We start from the raw sequence: 23,376 nt of genomic DNA on the forward strand, positions 1-23,376 counted from the left end.
AACAAGAGGAAATACGAGAAAAAAGAAAAAAGAGAATGGGGATGCAAAAGTAAAGTGGAGATTGAAACAAAGAAACAGAGGAACAGGAGGAGAGAAAAAGAGGGAATGTAGAAGCCATAAATATAAAGATAGAGAGATACAAATGAAGTGATTACAAGAGGAGAGATGGGATAAAGAACATATAAGAGGTAAACAAGTGCAAAAAAAGGGAATCATGAAAATGGAGGGGTTGGATGAAGAGATATTGCAAAAGAGATAGAGGGGGAGTGAAAAGAAGATTTTGACATAAAAAGAAGTGAATGAAAGAGTAGTGAGTGCCATTGAGAAAAAGAGATGGAAAAACAAAAGAGCAACAAAAAAATGATGTATAGATAACAATTTTACCTGCAAGATGTTCACACTCACAAGCATATATGCACACACACACACACAAACAGACACAGTTACCCATTACCCTCCAGCCAAGAATTGCACCCCTGCATATGGAAGTTCCTTCTTTTATACAGACCACCCAATCAACATATCCCAACATGTCTGGAAGCATTCCTTTTTTTTTTTTCTTTTTTTTAATAGTTCTTTATTGGAATTTTTTAACTACACATGCAACATAACATGGAAATACGAATGACTAAAGCCATCACCTGAAAAATTACCCTCCTTCTCCCACCCCAGAAAACATTATCCCTCACCCACCCCGGCTGGTCCTTTACACCTAGCAAGAAGACAGACGGAAATAAAGGGAGAAAGAAAAGAAAAATAATTGGTTCTTCCACTGGCACAAGAAAGAAAAAAAGAAAAACAATGTCTATAAATTAAAGACAAACAAGATCATTACAATTATTCAGCTCAGCAGTAAAGCCAAATAAAATACAGCACGAGCTCTAGTATTTCTCACCCATTACCTCCATCTTGGCTATTTTCAGACCATCTAATCAAAGGGGCCCGCATTTCCATCCCCTTTTCTCTCGCTCTCTGCCTCTTTCTGGCATATACTGCAGTCTCTAGCCTGTATACTGCCAACAATCTCCCTAACCACTGTTGGCCTGTAGGTGGAACTGGATCAAGCTAATGAGTGGCTAAACAGAGCCTGAATACAGTCATAGCAATAAAGTGAAAGGTCTGAATCCGAACCAGGAGCTGAGGACTACTCACTCCAAGTACAATTAGCTGTGGTGTCAGATTTATTCTCTGCCCCAAATGAGATTCCAAAATAATGCCAACATCCCTTTTAATTGTAACCAGGTTGGGGCAGGAAGCGAACATATGTACGATGTTTGCTGCTGGACAGCCACACCGTGGGCATGTTGATCCCGCAACTCCTCCCCATTTTGTAATCTTCTTCGGTGTTATATAAAGATTAAACCAGGTTTTAAAACATTGCAGCTGGAGGTTGGCAGCAATACATGAGGTTTGTGCCATATAAATTGAATCTTCTGCTTCGCCCACTCCAACCAGTAATCGCTCATGCCAGCGGTCACAGTGTTTAGATAAATCATCGGGCATCGTCTCATTCAATTTTTTATAAATCCCTCCAAGTGTACCTGACCCTTTAAACAAAATCTCAACCACTGTCACCCGGGCAAAACCACTGCTGCCACCTATTTTCCTCAGTAGAAATCTCTTATCTGGAGATATTTAAAAAATTGTCTGTTATCGACCCAAAAGTCTCCTTAATCATGTCGAACGCAATCCCTCCTGTCTCATCCATGACATCACCAAGCATCCTGACACCTTTGTTATACCAGTTGCTCATATGCCCGTCATTGAAAATACTAGGGAGTGACTCACTGCTATACAATGGGGTATAAGCATTAATGTGACCCAAACCGAGCCTTTTTCTAACTGATGTCCAGATTTTAAAAGCACAAGTCAGCGTCTTAAACTTCACCCTTTTGTAATAATTAAAATCTGTGTGTTGCAAGAGACAGCAACTAGCCTTTGCCCCCAGTAATAATTCCTAAGTTGAGGCAGGGGTCGCCACCTGTAGCTGACCAGATTCAGCCCTAATTAGACTACTCATTTTAAATAATATTGCAGCCCAATGGTATAGCTGAAGGTTGGGAACCGCCCAGCTCATCTATATCTAGGTAGCGTTAAAAATGTCAGCAACCTCCGAGTGCGACAATTAGCTCAGAGAAATTTAGTAAGCATCTAGTTCATAGTTTTAAACCAACCATTGTTGATAGTAAAAGGAATTGCCCTAATAAAAATATAAATTTGGGGGCAAAAACAACATCTTTATAACATTGCATCTCCCTACTAACGTAAACTTGAGATTGTCTATTCGATTAAAATCTGCTTTAAATTTAGGAAGTAATAGGTCTAGTTTAGTTTCCACAATTTTTGACACATCCGCCATTATTTCGACCCCAAGGTATGTTGCCTTCCGTACGACCCTAGGGTCATTAATCTGAAGTCCCTTGCCAACAACAACAAGGGTTTTGTTGGAGTTGAGTCGATAGCCCGAAATATGTCAGAAAATCCACGCTTAATTTTTCAATTTCAGCTAATGCACAGAGTGGGTTAGGGGTCACAATTGCTAAGTCATCGGCATACGCCCATTACTATGCATTGCCAAGATCTGATTATTATCTATAATTTTACTAACTAAAGGGTCAATGTACAAAGCAAATAATAGGGGGGAGCATGGACACTGCTGACGAGTCCCCCTACTAATTGAAACAGGGCCTGACAATTCCCCCATTATTGCTACTATGGCCACCGGCTTGCTATACATTATTGAGATGGCCTTGATGAAGCCTTCGCCAAACCCTCTACTCTCAAGTGTTGCCCACAGGAATGGCCAAGAGACCCTATCAAAGGCTTTCTCCGCATCTAGCAGGATAAGCCCGATAGGATCTCCGGTAATCCATGCAGCATCCAAGAAAGCAATCACCCTTTGGACATGATCAATAGTGCTCCGGCTGGGACGAAACCCATGTTGGGTTGGTGAAACCAGTTTCTTAATCACAGCCACTAGCCGGTTTGCCAGTATCTTGGCATATACCTGTGCGTTGCTAATAATTAATGTGATAGGTCGATAAGACCCCAACTCTTTAACCGACTTCCCTTTTTTAGGAAAGGCCACAATATTAGCCCAGCCATATGAGTCGGGTGCCCCCTGACCAGATTGGGCCTCTAAAAAGACATCGACCATTAATTCCAGTAGGCAGGGAGTCAATTTTTTATAAAATTCCCCCGGAATGGAGTCAGTACCAACCGCCTTCCCGTTTACCAAGGAGCTGATAGCACCTGCAACTTCTTCACCGGAAAGGGTACCACCAGCGCTTCTCTTTCTTCCCTAGTTAGCTTTTCCCCTGGGAGCCCTGCAAGATAATCCTGAATTTCCTTATCACTTCCAGTGGTTTCTTCAGTATACAGCTGTTTATATGAATCGCTGAAAGGCAGCACATATATCAGAAGACTCTGAGACTAACCCATCTCGAGGATCATCAATTTAAAGTATTTCCCCCTGTGTCACCCGTTGTCTAGTGTGCAACGCAAGCAAGTGTCCCACTCTCTCACTGCATTCATACATTTTGGATCGCCAGGCTGCATATTTCCCTGCCGCTTTGCTTGCCGAGACTTCTAAAATTTTAGACTTAGCTAATGCCATCAGTGTTTGTGCCTGCCCCACGTCCCCCCACTCTTAATTACATCTACTAATTGCATCTCTGCCTCAACCAATTTTCTATAGAGTTCCTGCGTGTGCAGTTTACCCTGCTTCTGGGACCACCAGCCATACCTTGAGGTTCCCCTCTTATCCCAGCTTTCAGAGCATCCCATTCTACACCCACCCGTGTACTATCCCTATTCTCAGATATAAATCTGTGAATCCATATTCTCATATTTGCAATATAATCCTCATCGTAAAGGAGTGCTTTATCAAAAGTCCAACGTGGTACCTCCAACTTTGAGTATTGAACTGAAATCTCAAGGACTAGCGGATTGTGACCAGCCATGACACATGGAAATTTAGAAATCCGACAGTTTATCGAAAGTCTTTGAGACACTAAAAAATAGTCTAGCCTGGCGTGTGACTGATGTGGGGTGGAAAAAAAGGTACAAAGGTAAAAAGGTACAGCCAAAGTCTTGGGGTTCTTGCGAGGCCCAAACATCAATGAGTGCATGCGTCATACATAAATTAACCAAAGATTTAAAGACTTTAGGTTTACGGCCACTATATAGACTGGGCCCATGCTTACTAGTATTGGCACTCAAATTTATATTAAAATTGGCACAGATGTTTAAAGGCAGCGGCCACCCAACAATTTCCATATTTAACCAAATGAAAAGGGTGGATCGTCAAACACTGAACCATAGACCGAGCACAGCGTGAAAGAGTAATTATCCACATTGCATTGAGTAATGACCCATCAGCCAAGGTGATCAGCTTTAGAGCGTGGAAAACTGAAGGTTTTTCTGCGGGCCATAAAAGTAACCCCTTTTGTGCGTGTGCCTTGGGTTGTAATGGAAACTAACTGATAACCTGCTAATTCGGCCACCTTATGTCTCCCAACTTCGATGTGTGTCTCTTGCAAACATACTATGTCAGCCTTCAAATACTGAAAGTCTTCATTAACCCTGCGCTTTTTTTGAGGACTATTTAATCCACAAATGTTAACAGATGCCATTCTAAGCTAACCCCTTGCCATTTGTCATAGTCAAATTCCTATTTGTCTTAATCAGAAGATTACATAAACATCAAAATATTATCTATGCCATTACATATAATTCGGCCCATTTATCCAGCCTGACAACCAATATCTTCCCAACCCCCCTCTCCCCCCTACCTTATGACCAGAAAGGTCCAAGGATTCTTGTAATGCCTCCTGCTTGATACTGCTTCCCACCACCACTCATCAAGCTTCAACAAAAATAAGTGTGACTAATGTCCGAGTACATCAGTCCTCAGGATCTTTCTGATTTGAGACTCCTGATATTTCACATAAAAAGTCCTGTGCTTGCATCTCAGAAGAGAAAACCCTTATACTTCCCCGGTGGATGACTTTGAGATGAGCTGGGCTCAGTAGTTATACCTCACAACCGATCTTCTGCAAGGGAGTAATAAGTTGTCGTAGCCTCCACCTCCTTTCCACCGTAATATGGCAGAAGTCAGGCCTGACGTAGAAGGAATGACCCTCAGCCGAGCATCTTGCTTCAGGACGCGCCTTATCAAAAATTGCTTGTCGCAAAACAAATTTGCCGAAAAATATATATATATATCTGTAGGTTTATCGTTCACGTTGTTCAGATCCTTCCTTTTTTTCAGCATGAGTGGGAAATGGTGTACACTTCAGACTTCTGCGTTTCAATCCCAATGCGCAAGCTCGGGGAAGCCGCCATTCAGCAATCGCAGCACAAGCCCTCTAATGTCTTCTCCTTCCGCTTTTTCAGGTTTACCCAGTAGTCTTACATTATTACGCCTCTGGCGGTTTTCAAAGTCTTCAAGCTTCCACATGACACCCGTCATCTTTAATTCGTTTGATGTAACTTGTTGGGCAATGCTCTCAGCTCCGGTCTCTAATGCCACAACTGGCTTTTCCAACACCGTTGTTCTTTCGGCAAGTTCTGTGCAAGTTTTATTTATTTTCCGGATGGCCCCTTGTAACATCTTTGTTGAATGGTGAGCCCTCTTATGCTCCTGTCGAGCTTCAGATTGAATCTGTTTTTTGAGTGGAGTATATGAGGTCCATCGAGGCAAATACCTCAGTTGAAGACTTGGTTAAAGAAAGAATATTATTTTCCCCTTGAGCATTGTCATCTGGTGCCCATCCGCCATCATCGATTCCAAACTGCGTAGTAGAATAATCCCATTTTAATTGTTCAGTTTGACTATGATCTGAATCAGTTTGCCTTTTATCCTGCGCTTTTCTCCCTTTATTTCTATTCCGCCGTGTCTGAGAGGAAAGGCGCTTTTGCGTGCTGGGGTTAGATAATGAGATATCTGAGTCCATCTCTGAATCTTCCAGCACGGATACCTCATTTCCACTAACATTAGATAGCTCAGAGTTTTCATCGAGGGTAAATCATTTTTCACCTCCTTCAGGGGTCCCCCCGATTTTGTGCTGTACCTGAGAAAGTCTATGATTAACAGGTAAACTTTCATTAATACCCTGCTCCTGCTCCTTATTCCCATGTCTCCCTGCCATGGTGTTAGCATCAAAGCACTCTGGATCACCCTGTGAGAGCTCGCCTTGAACTAAACATAAAGATGTATAGGGCACCAGACTCATACTTACAGTGTCGAGGGGTGAAAGGCCATCGCCGCCTGAAACCGGCACTAGTGCAGCTTCAGCGTTAACCTCATTGACAGCTTTGCCCTTCTCATGCACTCTCCCATGGCTGGTAAACACCCCTGGGATAACTCACCGCTTGCCAGGGCCAGGGCCCGCCTCCTCTCCAGGACACTGATCGCTGCCTTTCAGCTTCACCGGGACCACCTCCACACTTGTTGCCGCTGCGGGAGTAGCGTCTCCTGCTTTCTTCCCGCTCAGCGCCTTTCGAGTTGCAGGGGGGCCGCGCTGGGACCCCGTAGCTCCCACTCCAATACCCATGGCACCAAAATCCCCACAGTCCCGGGGAGATTTGGGGAGTTTAGGTGGCATGTTGGTACGTCGGAGCTGGCGTCCACCATTGCTCACGCAGAGCAGAATCCCCAAAGCAGCCCGGATCAGCAGGTGAGCAAGTTCTGCCATTTTCACCTGCGTCCTTCCAAGCAGTCACTTCAAGCAATATGTTGTATAGCGAGTGGCCATCTAAGGCAGCTTTAGCTGATATTTACTCGGGAGTTCCATGGAGCCATAGATGGGTGGTGAATCGCAGCACCTCACGCAGCCGCCATCTTGCCTCTCAGCCTCCCGTCTGGAAGTATTCCCAAAACTATTTTTAACACTCTTGGTCTATATATAAAGGTGATGATGATAGATTCTACATCGATTTGTAGTCTTTTCAATTGAGAACATAAATAAACCTGATCAATACAAAATGTCTTTAGATCTAAGAAACATATCCACTTATGACTCAATTACCAATCTTGCTATTCCAAGAGCACAAGATATTTGAAAAGTAATGTTGAGGCCCAAAATCGCTTTCAGATTAGCCCTGAGACCGCCACAGTGTTCATAGGGGGAGAACTCCTATCCTTAACTGATGAAAGCCACCCATTTGCCCTAATCCTCCTTAATCTATTTGCATTTTTAAGAAACAGAAATGGAGTGGACTGACAGACTTGGCACTCAAATTATCGATTTATTACATTCTCTGACCATCCAACAGACTAGAACTTCACCACCACTGGTACCAGTAAAGGGAATTTTGTGCCAGTCCCCTAGGGTTCATTATTTATTCCTTTGTTGTTCAGTCTTTATGAACCTTTGGCAGAGTTGACAGTGCAATACCCACTCCAGTATTCTAATCCACCTGAACCCATAAACACCAGTGAGGGCCTCGGCCATTTCCACTTCTTGTTATAAGAGAAAGGAGCAAAGCCAGAACCTTAGATGTAGAGCAGTACATACAGGAATGCAATTCTTTTCATTCAGTAGCAACTCATGAGGCAACCACATCATCATCTTTCAAAGGATTGAAACTAGGCATTTATTCTGTCTAACTTCAAACAAGAGGGATCACCAAAAGGAAAAGGATTCAGGCTCAAGTAGAGAAACTGTGCCTTAAGGTAAGGATTTCGGACCTCATCACACTTGCTCTAAGGTTACTGAATTAGCAGTATGGAGAATTAAGTTAAATAATCTCTACACTATATTTAAAGCACAGAGGGGCAAAGGATATGTAAAGCTGTGGATGCTGGCCCCACAGCACCCAGGCCTGGAAAACAAAATCAAGGGCCCCCAAGCCAATACCCAAAAGGAACTAGCACAGAAGAGCAATCTCACCCTATCACTAACACAGACTGATGACAGCCCTCAGACCACCAGTACTGACTGTGGGAATCCTCTTTCCTGACTTTATCACGTCATGAGGAATTCCTTTTCGAAGACATTTGAGACTTTGAGGAAGCATGCTTCTCAAAGATGCTAGTAAGCTTTAGTGAGGAGCATTAACCCAAATCGACTACTCACACCAGCCTGAGAAAAGCACACACTGATCATGTTACTGAGAAAGTTCATCTTCTTGACGCTGTCTATGACTACTGGGAATTATTCTGCACAGCGTTAACAATGACAAAAATCCCTTCAGTCTTACACTATAACAGTTCTTAGTCTTGACACTACCACAGAATGGGACAGTTCCTCTACTCCTTACACTTCCCAATGAGGTCAAGTAAAGTTTATCACTCCAGAAGGTGGCGACGGCATCACAGAACTCACCAGAAAGGAGCAGAAGAAGATGAAGGAGACAAAATAGACATAGGCAAGATCTGTTCCGCAGCGGTCATGGGAAGCCGGCCCAGGCGGTGCAGTTGTGTCCGGCTCACAGCCCTTGTCACCTAGACATGAGAGCATGATCTCCTGCCAGGCCTCACCTGTGGCACTTCTGTGGAGGGATTCATAACAGGTAAGCACAACACACGCCACACCCACATTTAGACGGATAAACACATTGCCTTACACAAAGAGTGAGCATGAGATACAAATATAAAGATTACCATAGACAGTAGAGCAAGCATGCAATATATGATTTATGCTCTGGCGTGTATTCATATGTATTTATTTTTTAGAGAAGGCATATAACCAAAACCAGGAAGCAAGGGGTTAAATTCATGTAGTGAGATAAAATCACATTGACGAAGCCTTGTGCCTTTTAGCACAGTTGCTTCCCCGTGCACAGTCACAGGCAGTTTTTGGGCCACTAAACAGTGCTTTTCTTATGTCAATTTCACTGTAATGTAGGAATAGTACGAAATTTGACTTTTGCACTGTAGCAATAAATGTGTATATGTGCGTTTATTAGTACAGGGGCACTAAACCTGAAAAGAAGCATAAGCGAGCTGAGGAAGGTGCGGAAATTGTTGTGACGGTTGATGTGGCTGTTCTCGTCCAGTTTTATGTTTCCAAAAACCTAAAAGAAGAGAATTGATATGGTAAATGTCAGGTCTATTCACCACTGATATTTTCAAGAAGTCTCATCACGATAAACAATACCATGAGCATCAAGCTTATCTCCAACAGCATCAATAGTAATTGCGGAATCCCCAATACTACCATTCGGGGCTGCATCATCCACGATGACACCATTAGCAAACAAGCATTTACAATGCAATGGTCTCGGCAATATTATAGGTAGAGCTATTGGTATTGCTCATTATTTTTTTATTATTTTTGTATCCCTAAATAAATGGCATTGTCATTTCTATTGGCATTAGCTTTTTTTTGCATATGTGATACCTATTGCATTAGCAGAGAGAGAGTGAGGTAGTGAGATAGAGAGAGAGAGTGAGGTATTGAAATAGAGAGTGAGGTAGTGAGAGAGAGTGAGGTAGATAGAGAGTGAGGTAGTGAGATAGAGAGTGAGGTAGATAGAGAGTGAGGTAGATAGAGAGTGAGGTAGTGAGAGAGTGAGGTAGTGAAAGAGTGAGGTAGTGAGGGAGAGGGATGTTGTGAGGTAGTGATATATAAGCATAGACTGATGTTGTGATGTAGTGAGATAGAGAGAGAGGTAGTGAAAGAGAGAGTGAAAGTGAGTTAGTGAGATAGAAAGAGTGAGGTAGTGAGATAGAGAGTGATTGAGGTAGTGAGTGAGAGAGAGTGAAGTTGTGAGGTTGTGAGCTAGAGAGTGAGGTAGTGATGTTTTGAGAGAGAGAAGTTGTGAGGTAGTGAGATAGAGTGGAGTAGTGAGGTAGAGAGAGTTATGTAGTGAGAAAGAATAAGAAACCTTTTTTAGGGGGCCAGTACATTGTGGTGCACTGCATACATGCCACTGGACCTGATTCAGACGGGAGACTCGAGATTGTTTGAGCCCCAAATTGCTAAAATCGCATCTGCTTCAATAGAAGTTCATGGGGGAAGTACATTCTCCGATTATGTTTTTTTTAAACTTCCACTTTCCTGTTCTAAAAGATTGGTATGTATAGTGAAGGTAAATTCACCTCTCCAATTTAGCCCACCATGACTCGGCAAGAATCCAGTTGGGGGGTGGTGGGTAGTTACGGGAAGCATTACTCACTGGGAAATCAGAAGGTTTCGTGACTCCGCGAAAATCAGAGCCAAACCGGCCGATGTTTGTGCAGACTCGCGCTGTAGCGTAACTCAGCGAAAAACGAAATCCGACTTGTGACTGTGTAGAACCAGCCAATGTTTGTGCTTAGTCAAAAAATACAAAACCCATACCTTGACTCTATGAAAAACAAATTCCTGACTTCTGAGTAAGCAGAACCGGCCAACGTGTCAGCGCAAACACAAGAAGAGGCGCCATGCTTCAGCAAATACAGTAATGAGGAGTGAATATGGGCTGGCAGAGACGGAAGAGCTCGGAGGTCTCGCTAAAATAGTCTAGTCCTGCAACTGACCGTCCTTGCCCCCCAACCCCCGCCTTTAAGAGTTGAGTCCAGCACATAAGTGACTCTGTCTGCACTAATATTAGCGACTTTGCGCATTTAAGCCTGGAATGTACTACAGAGAAGCGGGCTACGGGTCTGGCTCGACCCTAAGCGCCAAAAGGTCGATCCGAGTCCTCGCGAGATGAGGCTTGTAAATCACATCACAAACATCGTATAAAAATATACATTTTTTTTTTAAATAAAGAAACATTGAATTTCTTCCACGTACGTTGCTTAAAATCGAGTATGTTAGCTTCTATTGGTGAATTGAGTGATGTTATTTGAAAATAATCTTTGCCATGCTTAGAAGCATTGCTGTATGTCATCAGGCGGCCTTTAATGTTATCAGTTTTGCTGTGTGATCTATATAAGGTTAATAGTAATGTTATTCACAAACCACTCCTATTATTTATTGCACTGTGCAGTTGTGGCGTTATTGTATAGCACTCGTTCAAAAACAATCGGTTTCACAATGTTCTCAAACTGGTCGTTGAGAGAAAACGAGGCACTGTGAAGTTAAATGATTCGCGGCGTTTCCGTCCCAGGCAGCTGACAAACACGGAAGAGGAGCTGTAAAACGGGCACATCGGCCTCCAGAGCCGAGCCCTGGGCACCAGCGGCACCCCGCACTCAGTGCAGCGATGTGCCCACCTCGATATAAAGGCAAACAAGAAATACGACAGAGTCAGAGAGAGACAACTGTCTTTCTCCGAGGCAAAGCAGAAATGCCTCGGAGAAAGGGAGCGGCGGTTTCGAATTCGGGGGCGTGTTTTGCTTTTCTCTCCTCTTGCCATTGGCTGGAGGAGATAATTAGAAAAGTTGCAAAAAACACGCCCCCGAATCCGAAAAGGACGGGGCCTGTTCGGAGTGACGAACCTCTTCTCCAATGGCTGGCCAGCATTCAAGAGGAAAGCCAATGGAGAAGAGGGGAGAAGAGGGGCGGGTTCAAGCCCCTCTTCTCCAAGTCATTATCTCTCGCGAGCGAGACTGCGCAAGCGCATCCTTCGCTAGCCGAGACCTAAAAAGGTGTCCCCAAAGCAGCACAATGCCACCATTAAGAGCATCAGGAACAATTACTGTCATAGCGATCCCAGTACATATAGGGCCAGATGTACAAAGCATTTTGAATTGGCCCATTTACGAATGGGAACATGTGTTTTTCAAATGTCCAAAATCCAAAATGTGAGTTGGTAACCTGTTCTCAAATAGTATTTTGCATTTGCATTTCGGTATTTGGAAGGGCCTTGTTTAGGGCGTCCTTTCCAAATACCAAATCAGTATTGCAGCCGTGGTCTGTGCAGGTAACAGCGGTGGGGCCAGGTAAGGGGGGATTTCGAGGAACGATGCTGAGGGAAAATTATTTATTTATTTAATTTTCCCTTAGCATCATCCCTCGAAATACCCCCTTACCCGGCCCCACCGCTGTTACCTGCACGGACCGCTGCTGCAGTATGGTATCTATTACTGTTTTGCAACCAAATTCTGGTTGCAAATAGTAATACTTTACCACCAGTTTAAAACTGGTGGTGACCAATTCGCAAAGGGGAAGGAGCCCCAAAAGACTCCTTCCCCTTTGATAATGTAAATAAAAATATTTTTAACATCAGGCAGTAGTCCCACGGACCACTACCTACTATTAAAAGATGAAAGTGCAAGGTTTCATTTTTTTCTGCATTTAAAAATAATTGCTTTATCATAAAGCAATCATAGACCTCAGCAGGGCCACCATCCCTGTGATGGCTGCAATTCCTAATTAGTCACAAATTGCGACCTACATCATTAATGTATGAGGTAGGTCTATTTGCGACCCACTATGAATCGCTAATAAAACTCAAAAGAGGGTCATACATTAGGAATACTAATTTCCTAATTACGAATTAGAGAGAATCGCAATTAGGAAATCAGTATTCCTAATGTTAGCACATCTAGCCCTTAGTTCTTTTTCTCCGTGGTTGCAAATGTCTGCGCCGCCGACAGGACCAGAAAAAACTTCTTCTTCAAAAGAACAAACTAGTGGGGAAGTGATCAGATCAATTGATGAGGTCACTATTTTGGTTCGTCCTACGCTGGGCAATGACCTGGAAAGTTGTGATTCTTACAGGTCTGCTGCCTTAGTTAATTTGGATACCAAATTGTTTGCCAGAATCCTCACCACAAGAGTGGACCATATTTGGGGTTTGTGCGTGACTGCCGAGCATGTGAAAACACAGGGAAATGTGAGGACTTGCTTCAACAAATGAAGAAAAAAGGCAGCTGGCATCTGATCAGACAAACTGGAACTATCAACATAAGGGCAGATTTACAAGCCCCTTGCGCCACTTTTGCGTCACTTTTAACATGGGAAAAGTAGCGCAAAAGTGGCGCATGGGGCTTGTAAATCTGCCCCATAGTGTTCTGGTGAAAGTAGCACTAGGGGTAAACGTGCAAATGGATAAGGCCAATTACATAGTGCCAAAAGCAAGGGCTCTGATGAATGGAGTCCCTTACAGAAGCATTTTAGCTGCAAACACGGCAGGGTGTCCATTGTCCCCCCTCCTCTTTGCTGTGCCAATTGAACCACTGGAATTAAGATTCAGGTAGATGAAGACTAGTGGTGGTAGCTCCGAGAGTGAAGCCTACAAGGGAAGTTTATTTGCTGGTGACGTACTGACCTATCTCTCCCGGCCTTATTGTTGGAACTTGATATCTTTTGGAAAGTTTCAGGTTTTGAAATAAACAGGGAAATCTTAATTTATTTTGGGTATAACACTTATTAGGTCTGTGGACACGTTTTTTTTTGTAAGCAATCCTTTTTTAAAAATTATTTTTATATATTGTATACATTCACAAATACTGTTGCAGCGTTAGCCACACCTGGCATAGACCGCTCGTACAATGCTGTATATGTGGTTACTCTCTTGCTGGTTAGATTTTGAAAGAGAAGGAGATGTAAGGAGGAAAGGACAGAAAAGTTAGAGATGAAAGAAAAAGGGGGATAGGACAGGCATATAGAGAGGTAAACTTTCTTGGCTTAACATTAGCGTCCGTTATATCAACTGCATTTCGTTTTATCGCAAATCAAGGTTATTGAGTTCATTTTCAAGCCCACCCAGGTTCTGCCTTGTGCTGAGCCTTTGGGCTGTGGGTCGGTACAACGGAAGTGAGGGCCAGTTGATTATGGAGGTTCGTAGGGGCCTAGGCACCTGTCCAGAGCTTCCCACATCCCCCTTGAGGAAGTTTTCCAGGGCGAGTACTGCAGCACTATGCGATCCGCTCCTCTGAGGTGAGAGACCCAGTTGATCCATCCTTTGTAGCTAGTTTTGCTTGTGTCTTTCCAGTTGGTTAGCACTAGTTTAACCGCAGCTGTCAGTAATAGGTCCATTAGTTCCGTATCTCTCCCAGAGGAGAGATCAGTTCGCATAAACGACGTGGTGAGGGAGGCGAACTCCCTCGCTAGTTTGCATTTAAATACATTGTTTATGAAATCAAATACCCTTCCCCAGAATACCTTGAGTGTTGGGCATTGGAAGATAAGGTGCGCTAGGTCCCCCTTCTCTATGTTGCAGTTCCAGCAGAGGGAGTCCTCCCTGAGACCTAGTGTGTGTAGACCGGCTGGGGTCCAGAAAGTTTTGTGGAGTAGCCAGAATTTTGTTTGTGCTAAGACTGGGGTGATCTTATTTCGCGTGGCCAAGGCCCACAGAGTTTTCCACTCATGATCGTTTAGCGGGGTGGATCTGTTTGTCCCAGTATTCAGTTGTTTTGGCATTAAGTTTGATGGTTTGCGGGCGTAGTAGCTTGAATATTTACGAGACTTGGTGACCTAGTTTGTTGATGTTTGCTACATATCGGAAGATCGAGGATTGGGTGCTCGTTAGGTTTGTCTTTGACAAGGCTGTTTTTATCTTTAGGAATCTGTATAGGTCTATGTCTTTCAGTTGGTGGTTAGCTTTCAAGTCGGAGAATGTGATGGGGGATTCACCCTTCTCGAGTTGGTGCAGGTAGCATATATCTTTTTCTATCCATGTCTCGCAGGCTAAGACTTTTCCCCTTATATTTGATCCTGCAATTCGCCCACAATGATTCTGACTTGGACCTTTGATGCTGACCTCCATTTTCTTGTCGAGTTTTAGGAGTGCTATTTTTGTATTTTTAAAGATAGGTTTAGATGTGTATGGGTATGAATTTGCCGTTAGTAGGGCTAGTGGGCTCAGGTCGTTCGGAATGGCGTTCTCTACCTGTAACCATACTGGTGTGTAGTCAGGTGCCGGGGCCACCCATTGCATTCCCTGTTTGGCTAGGAAGGCTAGTTGGAAAACCTTGAAGTCTGCTAGGTTCACCCCACCCTGGGGTTTCGCTAGTCTCAGTTTCTTAATACTAATCCTTGCCTTCTTGCCGCGCCAGAGGAATTTGGTAACCATGTTATCGATTTTCCGGTGGAAATCGTCTGTGAGTAGGGGTGGGAGCATGCTTATCAGGTAGTTACTCATCGGCGTGGTCATCATTTTTATAATTTCTATTTGCACCCACCATATTATGAATTTCGGGGACCAGGCCTCTAAAAGGTCCCCGAAATTCGAAGGTGATGTAGAGTGTAGAGTGTTGATCAGGTCGGTACCAAAGTATATTCTATGGCAGGACCGGAGGCGAGGATTATGCTCTGCTTTCTTTATTTTCCAACACCAGCAGATTCAACGTTCACATAAAAAAAACTCTCTTTCCCATGAACAGTAGGGAAAGGGCAGTCCAAGAGGTCAACCAATCAGCATCCACGCATGTCCTTAGGGTCCGGGGACTGCTGGGACAACTCCTCTTTCTTTTTCTGCTTGCCAGCAGATAAGTTCCTTCCATTAGCCTCTATGGTTATTTTTTAATGTTCCTTGACTTGTTTGTTAGCAATTGTACTAATTTGTGGGCACTGTTGTCGCGCGAGCGCTGCGCTTTGCTTTTCAGGTGCCTTTCATTGATATTCATCGCTCCTTTCGCGGTTCTCTTGAGGGCTTGCGGCGTTGTTAAGCGGCCACCAGAGGGCGCTAGTGCAGCGCGTCTCCTTTCAACTCGCTCGCTCGGCGGGAACGCTTTCCTGTCAGGAAGTTCCTGTCATTGCGTACCCGCCGAGCGAGAAGCCCGCCAGCCTGGAGCACTGACACCCGATCTCGGGTCTGAATAATTTGCAGCCTGACGCCCGTCTGAGGGTCGGAAGAGTCCCAGTGAGCCATACATTTATTCTGAAGCTGTCATTACCGTTTGGGTTCGGCCCAGGCTTTTAGTTACTGCCTATAACTTCTGGCAGTGTAAATACCCACTTGATTCAGTGGGTGTAGGCCCCAGGGTTGGTTACCCAGAATTCCTTGCTTGCAAGCACAAACTTTTAGGTTTTACTCCTACCAAAAGATTAAGAACCTTAGGTTCGCAAATTTTAAAACTGTTCAGTCGGTTTGATTGGCCAGCGGTATTATGGAAGGGGAATTTTTTGAGGAAGAGACCTTTCAGGTTCTCCCGGTGGACGATGATTTTTGCGACGCGGTGGACGCTTCCATCCACCACGCCGTCGCTGCAGCCATGGGTCCTTTTGAGAGGCGAATTATGAAGGTCGCTTGCGCCTATGCTTCAGGGGAACGGCAGCCCCCACCACGCCCCAAACGTAAAGCGGAGGCGGCGGTGGATGGGGGGGCCTTTGAGCACCTTAAGGCATCCTTCTTGGCGTGTTCCCCTGTATCCCAGGTAGAACCCATAGATGAGGGTGGCCCTTTCTACCCAGAAGGCGAAGATGATGAAGACTGTGAGTCTCCTACAGAATCCCTTGACGAGCCCGGTCCTTCCAGGCCTTGGCGCACAACACAGAGAGTGCCAGAAGGTCCGGCGGACATGTTAGTCCCAGAGGACTTGGTCCATCCCCGTTCATCTATGTGGACACCAGGCGAGAAGGTGACGCAATTTGTCGCCAGCAGGATGAGGAAGCCCCTAGAAAAGGAGGTTAGGGCCTTCCTGAGGGCAGAGTGCCCTCGGCCTGCCCTTCCGGGCAAAGTAGTGGTCACTCCCGAGATTGATGCAAGAATGGCCACTTTCCTCCAGAAATATATTCGGGACCCCAAGAAAGGGATTGATAGGTCCTGGAAAGCAGTGCCAGGACAAGCTCCTGGATGCCTGCGGTCCTTTGACCAAGATTTTAGACCTTGCGGAAGAGGCTAAAGCCTCTGGTAACACGCTTTCCCTGGAGTCGGTCTCAGGCTGGGCCCAGCAAGCTATCGTCTTCCTGGGGAATGCGAACTGCGCCCTAGCTGCAGAGAGGCGGCGCTCCTTACTGCTTAAAGTGGACCCAAAATTGGGGGACCTGGCCTCCTCGGAGGCGGGCGCAGTGGCGGATGAGGGACTTTCGGCGAGCCCTTTTTAAATGAACTCACGAAGTTTGTTTCCACCTTCACCACACTTGATAAGGCTCAGGCGTCCATTAAAAGAGTGTTTCATCCGAAGGTTTTTGTCGGGGCCGGTCATGGCCGGGGGCGCTCGACCGGCCGCTTCTACACTCAAGCTCCCAACAAAGGCTTCAAGAAGGCGGGTGATCAACCCAAGCACGAATTCTTCCAGTCTCGCAGAAACGGAAGAGGCAGAGGAGCCAGGGGAGGTGGCAGAGGCCAGTTCCAAAATCAATCAGGTGAGTCTCTCCCCTTACCCCCATTTACCGGTGGGAGGCAGGTTGGCTTTCTTCGCTCGCAATTGGGAGACCATTACGTCAGATTCCTGGGTGCTTCAGACCGTAAAAGGGTTTCACATAGAGTTCTACGGGACCCCGCGGCAGGAATCCCGACCTCGGCCTCTGGTTTTTACGTCCGCCCAGACGGCTCTGGTGGACGAAGAGGTTCACGATCTCCTCCACAAAGGGGCGATCGTGGGCTCCTCCCTCCACCCGAGCAGTTTCTCAAGCAACATCTTTTTAGTGGACAAAACAGATGGAGGCCAACGCCCGGTTATCAATCTGAAGGAGTTCAACAGCTGGTTGGTTTACCGCCATTTCAAAATGGAGGGAATCCACCTGCCGAGCGACCTCCTGCGCCCAAACGACTGGATGGTGCACCTCGACCTGAAGGACGCCTACCTTTCTGTCCCAATTTTTCCCCCGCATCGCAGGTTCCTTCAATTCCTGTGGAAGGAGCAGGTGTACGAGTTTACGACGCTAGCTTTCGGTCTCTCCTCGGCTCCTTGGTGCTTCACCAAGGTGCTCAAACCCGTGGTGGAGTACCTCAGAGCAAGGGGCTTCCGCCTCCTGATTTACCTCGACGACATCCTCCTAGTGGCTCAGTCTTCCACCTTGCTCGCAGAGCAACTTCCAACGATGGTGTGTCTCTTACAAAGACCTAGGATTTGTAATCAACGAGAAGAAATCCCTCTTGGTTCCGGCCCAGCAAACGACGTTTCTGGGGTTTGTCATAGACTCTGTAGACAAGACATTGAGTCTCCCCTCCAGGAAAGTTTCAAAGATCCGGAGAGAACTCCGGCGCACCCTGGTGCGACCCACCACCTCCCTTCGACAAGTGGCTAGGGTGGTGGGTCTACTTCAACGGCTGAAAGCCACTCACCTCAGGAGGGGTTTACAGTACTCAGAGCTCATTCCCCTCACAGAGGAGGTGAGATTGGAAATGCAGTGGTGGCTGGACCACATGGAGGCCTGGAATGGGAGGGCCATTTTCGGTTCGGTTCCGGACATCGTCATCGAGTCGGATGCCAGCAGGTTGGGCTGGGGAGAGTGCTGCGGGGACTCATTTACCAGAGGAAAATGGTCCGCAGACGAACAACGCCTTCATATCAATTGTTTAGAACTTCTGGCTGGGTCCTTTGCCATCAAGTGTTGGACGAAGGACAAGATCAGCTGTCCCGTCCTTCTCAAGATGGACAATGTGTCCGCTGTCCGTTACATAAACCACCCCCCGATCGTATGATTCTTCGGGGTCCTCAAGGACAGCCTCACCCGTTAGTCCTGCAGAATCGGATGCCCCTCATGTCCTGGTGGATTTCCGGCAACGTTGGAGACTCCGTGGCTTATCGGGAGACGCTCAGACTATCCTGGCAGCATCATGGGCAGACGGCACCAACAAACGATATCGTTCAGCTTGGTCCAGATGGGTGGGTTGGTGTCTTAGCCGTGATCAGGATCCCGTGGGGTGTGAAGTGGTCCATGTCTTGAATTTCCTTGCTTTCCTGGCCACAGAAGGTTTGGGTTACCGCACCATAAATTCTTACAGATCGGCAATTTCAGCGGGCCATGACCCGGTGCAGGGAGCTGCAGTGGGGGAACACCCTTTTGTGTGTAAGTTATTGCGGGGTATTCGCTTATCCCTGCCTCCCCTGTCTAGGTACTCCAGTTGTGGGATGTTAACAAGGTTTTACATCTTATTCAGTCCTGGCCTTCGAATAGATACTTGTCGCGCAAGCAACTCTCCGCGAAGTTGGCCATGCTCCTTTGTTTGGTCTCCTGTAGGAGGGTTTCTGATGTGAGAGCTCTTGATCTCATCGGTCGCATTTTTTCCCCTCAAGGGGTCACCTTTCATAGATCTCACCGCACTAAATCGAGCTCTAGGATAATCTCTTACCCGGCTTTTGATAAACAGCCCAAGTTGTGTGTGGTGCGCTGCCTGAAGGCGTATGAGAGCATGACGGGTGAACATCATCCCCACGGCGTAGACCAACTGCTGATTTCTCTCAGGAAACCCTTCAAGGCTGTGTCTTCTCCCACCATTGCAAGATGGGTCAGATGGATCATGAGGGAAGCAGGCATTGACGTCTCGCACTTCGGTGCTCATTCAGTGAGAGGAGCTATGGCCTCCACAGCCATTACCCTCGGAGCACGTCTCGAGGATATTCTCAATGCCGCTGACAGTCATCAGACTCGATGTTTAAAAGGTTCTACTTTAAACCGGTCATTGACATGGCTTCCCTGGTGGTGGACAAGCTTTGAACGAGCATAATCCTTGCCTCCGGTCCTGCCACAGAATGAAAAATTTCCTAGTAGACACGAAGGAAAGTTTCAATTCTATTAAGGACTCGGAGGCGAGGATTATTCCCTCCCAGAGTTCCTGAGGAGTCAGTCGCTCTTTTCCCGCCCTAACCTGTGGATTGACAGCGCTGTAAGGTATAAGTACTGGCCTCTCCTTTTTTTGGTTGAGAGTGTTACGAGTTTGGGTATAACTGTATTGGAAATTAATAGTTGATTATCCTTGTGCCTTTTTTCTCTTATAACCTAGTTCCTCATCGGTATATTACCTTTGTGATAACTGTGATGGTTAAGTTCGGATTCATTCGATATTATCTTACTCCTTTCAGGGCCGGACTCATCTAAGACGGACTAATGGAATTCGTTGATGTCTTGCCGGTTTGCTTTCAAAGAAAGAGGAGTTGTCCCAGCAGTCCCCGGACCCTAAGGACATGCGTGGATGCTGATTGGTTGACCTCTTGGACTGCCCTTTCCCTTCTGTTCATGGGAAAGAGAGTTCTTTTGATGTGAACGTTGAATCTGCTGGTGTTGGAAAATAAACAAAGCAGAGCATAATCCTCGCCTCCGAGCCCTTAATGGAATTTAAACTTTCCTTTGTGTCTACTAGGAGATTTTCCATTCGTAAGTATTTGATGCATCCCATCTGCCAAGTCAATCCCGAGTCCCCAAGAGTGTCTATCATGCAGTGGATGTTTAATGGTTTACATTTGGATTTTTCATTATTCAGCTTATACCCTGATAGCTTGGAGTATTCTGCTATTGTGGTCATCAGAGCCCTTATCGAGGGCTTTGGTTGCTCTGTTATTATCAGAATATCATCTGCGTAAGCGGCTAGTTTTACTACGGCACCCTTGATATAGACCCCTTTTTTTGCTAGCATTTAGTTTTATGTCCTGGATGAGGGGTTCAAGGGCCAGAAGGAAAAGTGCCAGAGAGAGTGGGCATCCTTGTCTGGTTCCTTGCTGCAGTTTGAAGGGGTCAGAGAGTGTGCCGTTAACTGTTATACGGGCTGATGGGGTCTGGTAAAGGGCCATGATCATCTGTATATATGCCTTCCCTAGGTTGAAGGCCTGCATACATTGCTCTACGAAGGCCCAGGAGACCTAATCGAAGGCCTTTTCTGCGTCCAATGCAATAGCTACTGCCGGCTCCGGTTTAGTGGAGACTTGTTCTAGTATATGGCAGAAAAGCTGTGTATTATCGCTAGACATACGGTTACGCATGAATCCGACTTGGGAGTTACTTATTAATTTGGGGAGGACCGTGTTTAGTATTACTGCCAGGATTTCGGCGTAGATTTTACAGTCCACATTGATGAGAGATATGGGTCTATAATTTTTGGGTAAATGGTGGTCTTTGCCCTCCTTTGGGATGACTATTATATTAGCCTCTGTCATGGATTGGGGTACTTTCCCTGTAGTTGCAGCCTGGTTAAAGACCCTTTTCATGGCTGGGATTAATTGGGTTAGAAAGATCTTATAGAAATCAGCAGTGTATCCGTCTGGCCCGGGGGCCTTATTTTTTTTGTGTGACTTGACTGCCCTTTTGATTTCCGTGCAGTTGATTTCCTGGCATAGCCTTACTGTGTGCGGTGTCTAACTTTGGGAGCCCTAATCTGTCTAGGTATCTTGTGCATTCTTCTTGGCTAAGTGTCTGCTCTGTCCTGTATAGCTCTGAGTAGAACTCTTGGAATGTATTGAGGATCTCCTTGTGTCTTGTGTGTGTTTTGTTGTTTGAATCTGTGATTGACAAGATCGCAAATTGGTTGCGTTTGTGTTTCAAGTATTATGCCAGTAGTTTCCCCGCTCTGTTGGCTTTGCAAAGGTTAAGTGCTCTGCACTTGTTGAACCACAGCCCTGCCCTTTCGCTTAGGATTTTATTATACTTGTACTTGTGCTGTGTTAGTGTGGTTAGGAGTGCATTGTCATTTGTGGCTTTCACGTGGCTTTGTTCTAACCTTTTTATCTCTTCCTCGAGTTGGTTTATTCTCAGGTTTGTCTTTTTGTTCATTCTTGCCCTAATTACAATTAATTTACCCCTGATCGTTGCTTTTAGGGCCTCCCACAGTGTGCCAACACTAGTCTCTGACGAATCATTGTGAGTAAGGTAGTCTGTTATGGCTTCCTCGATTTCTTTTTTGTTTCCTGCGTCTGAAATAATTTCACTGTTAAAACGCCAACTTCTGGGTACCACTTCATTGTGGCAGCCGCTTAGTTTTAGACTAAAGGCTGAATGGTCTGAGACTAGTCTTGGTGCAATATCGGAGTGTTCTATCAAGTGTGTGTGTACCCCTGATATTAAAATGTAGTCTGTCTATTATGTGATCTAGTGGGATGTTGAAATCCCCCGCTACAATCGTGAGTTCATCTTGAGGGAGTTTGTCTAGTGCGTCTGACACTTCAGCCCAGAATGCAGGGTCGTCTGTATTAGGGCCATATATGTTCCCGACGTGGAACCGTTTCTCCCCTCAGATGTGTTATTAGGAGTCTGCCCTACTTGTCGTGGGAATGGGAGTCTATTGAGATTTTCGATCTTTTGGATAACAGGGTCAGGAACCCCCGCTTATTTTTGTCTGCTGGTGAGCAAGCAGTTTGCGCTATCCAGTTGGCTCTGAATAGCTTGGCATCTTCCTCGGCTAATTCGGTTTCCTGTAGCAGGATTATATCACCTTTTGGTGTTTGCTAGGTAATCCACTATCTTCCTGCATTTAATGGGATGGTTTAGGCCCTTGACATTGAGGGATATTATATTAAGGTCAGGGTGAGTGCTTTTTTAAGAGCCATCAGGTGTAGTGTGGTGCGGCGGTCTTGTGAGCCCAACACTCAAGATTCTCCGGTGTCATCTGTATTTTGGTATCACTATGTGGGCCCCTTCCATTATGTATTGATTTGCAAGGTTTGTCAGATAACGTGCACAGTGAAATAGAAGGTGTGAAAAGAAGAAAAGACTGGAAAATAAAGAGGACAGAAAACTGAGAGACCATAGTGCGGCTCTCCCCCCCTTCTCCCCCCTCCCCCTCACCCATATCCCCCCCCCCCCAATTCACTCGTATGTCGGAGGTGCAACGGCAGTATCGCCATTCCGCCTCCCGGAGAAATGTTGTCGGGTAAGTAAGCTTGCAAACTCCATTGTTAGCAATGTTCAGTAGCACTGATGAGTGCATATTTGGTGTTATGTTCACGGGAACACAAGGAAAAGGATACACTGTCGTTCTTGGGTCTTCCTTTTATCTGCTTTATTTTTCCACACTGCGTTCTTGTCGAGGCGAGCTAGTTGATGGTTGTTATCACCCGCAGGCGTGAGGTAGTTGTTATGTCTTTAAGAGGCATGTGTTGTTTGAGGTAGTTTCTGGCAGCTATGAGGTAAATATGTTTGCGGACGTATTGATGCCTCTTTACCGATTCCGTTCATTTCAGGTGCCTGCACCCCCGGTGTTCGGTTCCGGCGAAGGTCCTCTCTTTGCTGAGCCGTGCTGTGAGGTGTCCATGGTCTGAGCTGCTGGGCCGTCTAGGGAGCACACCAGGTCTTTTGGGTCTGTGAAAAAGTGTGTTTTCCCCTTATCTATTATCTTGAACTTTGCGGGAGCTACAAATGAGAATTGAATGTTTTTACTCCAAAGTCTGTGGTGTAGGTCTAGAAAGCCTTACTTAGTGTCGACTGTGGGTTTAGAATAGTCCTGCGTAAGTATGATCTTGTGGCCTTTCCAGTTGATCTGGTGGTTTTTGCGGCATAGTTAAAAATGTCCTCGGTGTGTTGTGATTTCAGGGGTTTGCATATGATAGGCCGAGTGGTTTGGCACATTGAAGATTTGAAAGCAGGTATTCTCTAGGCTTTATCTAGCTCAAATTAGCAGGTGAATTTTATATCGGTGAGCTTGGGGATCAGGTCTTCAAGGAATGCTGAGCAGGACCCC

At 45.7% G+C, this 23,376-nt stretch overlaps 1 protein-coding gene across 1 annotated transcript in view; it reads right to left on the reverse strand.

The window, feature by feature from the left end:
* CACNA1E (calcium voltage-gated channel subunit alpha1 E) overlaps positions 1–23,376 on the reverse strand; it is a 1,399,715-nt gene that overhangs the window by 184,743 nt on the left and 1,191,596 nt on the right. The window contains exons 35-36 of the mRNA XM_085601759.1: positions 8,930–9,021; positions 8,331–8,496 (exon numbers count right to left, since the gene is read on the reverse strand). Of these exons, the coding sequence (XP_085457885.1) occupies positions 8,331–8,496; positions 8,930–9,021 (258 nt within the window). The remainder of the gene's footprint in view (positions 1–8,330; positions 8,497–8,929; positions 9,022–23,376) is intronic.

This window comes from Triturus cristatus, chromosome 4_2 (genome assembly GCF_964204655.1).
Source record: "Triturus cristatus chromosome 4_2, aTriCri1.1, whole genome shotgun sequence".
Classification (NCBI taxonomy): Eukaryota; Metazoa; Chordata; class Amphibia; order Caudata; family Salamandridae; genus Triturus; species Triturus cristatus.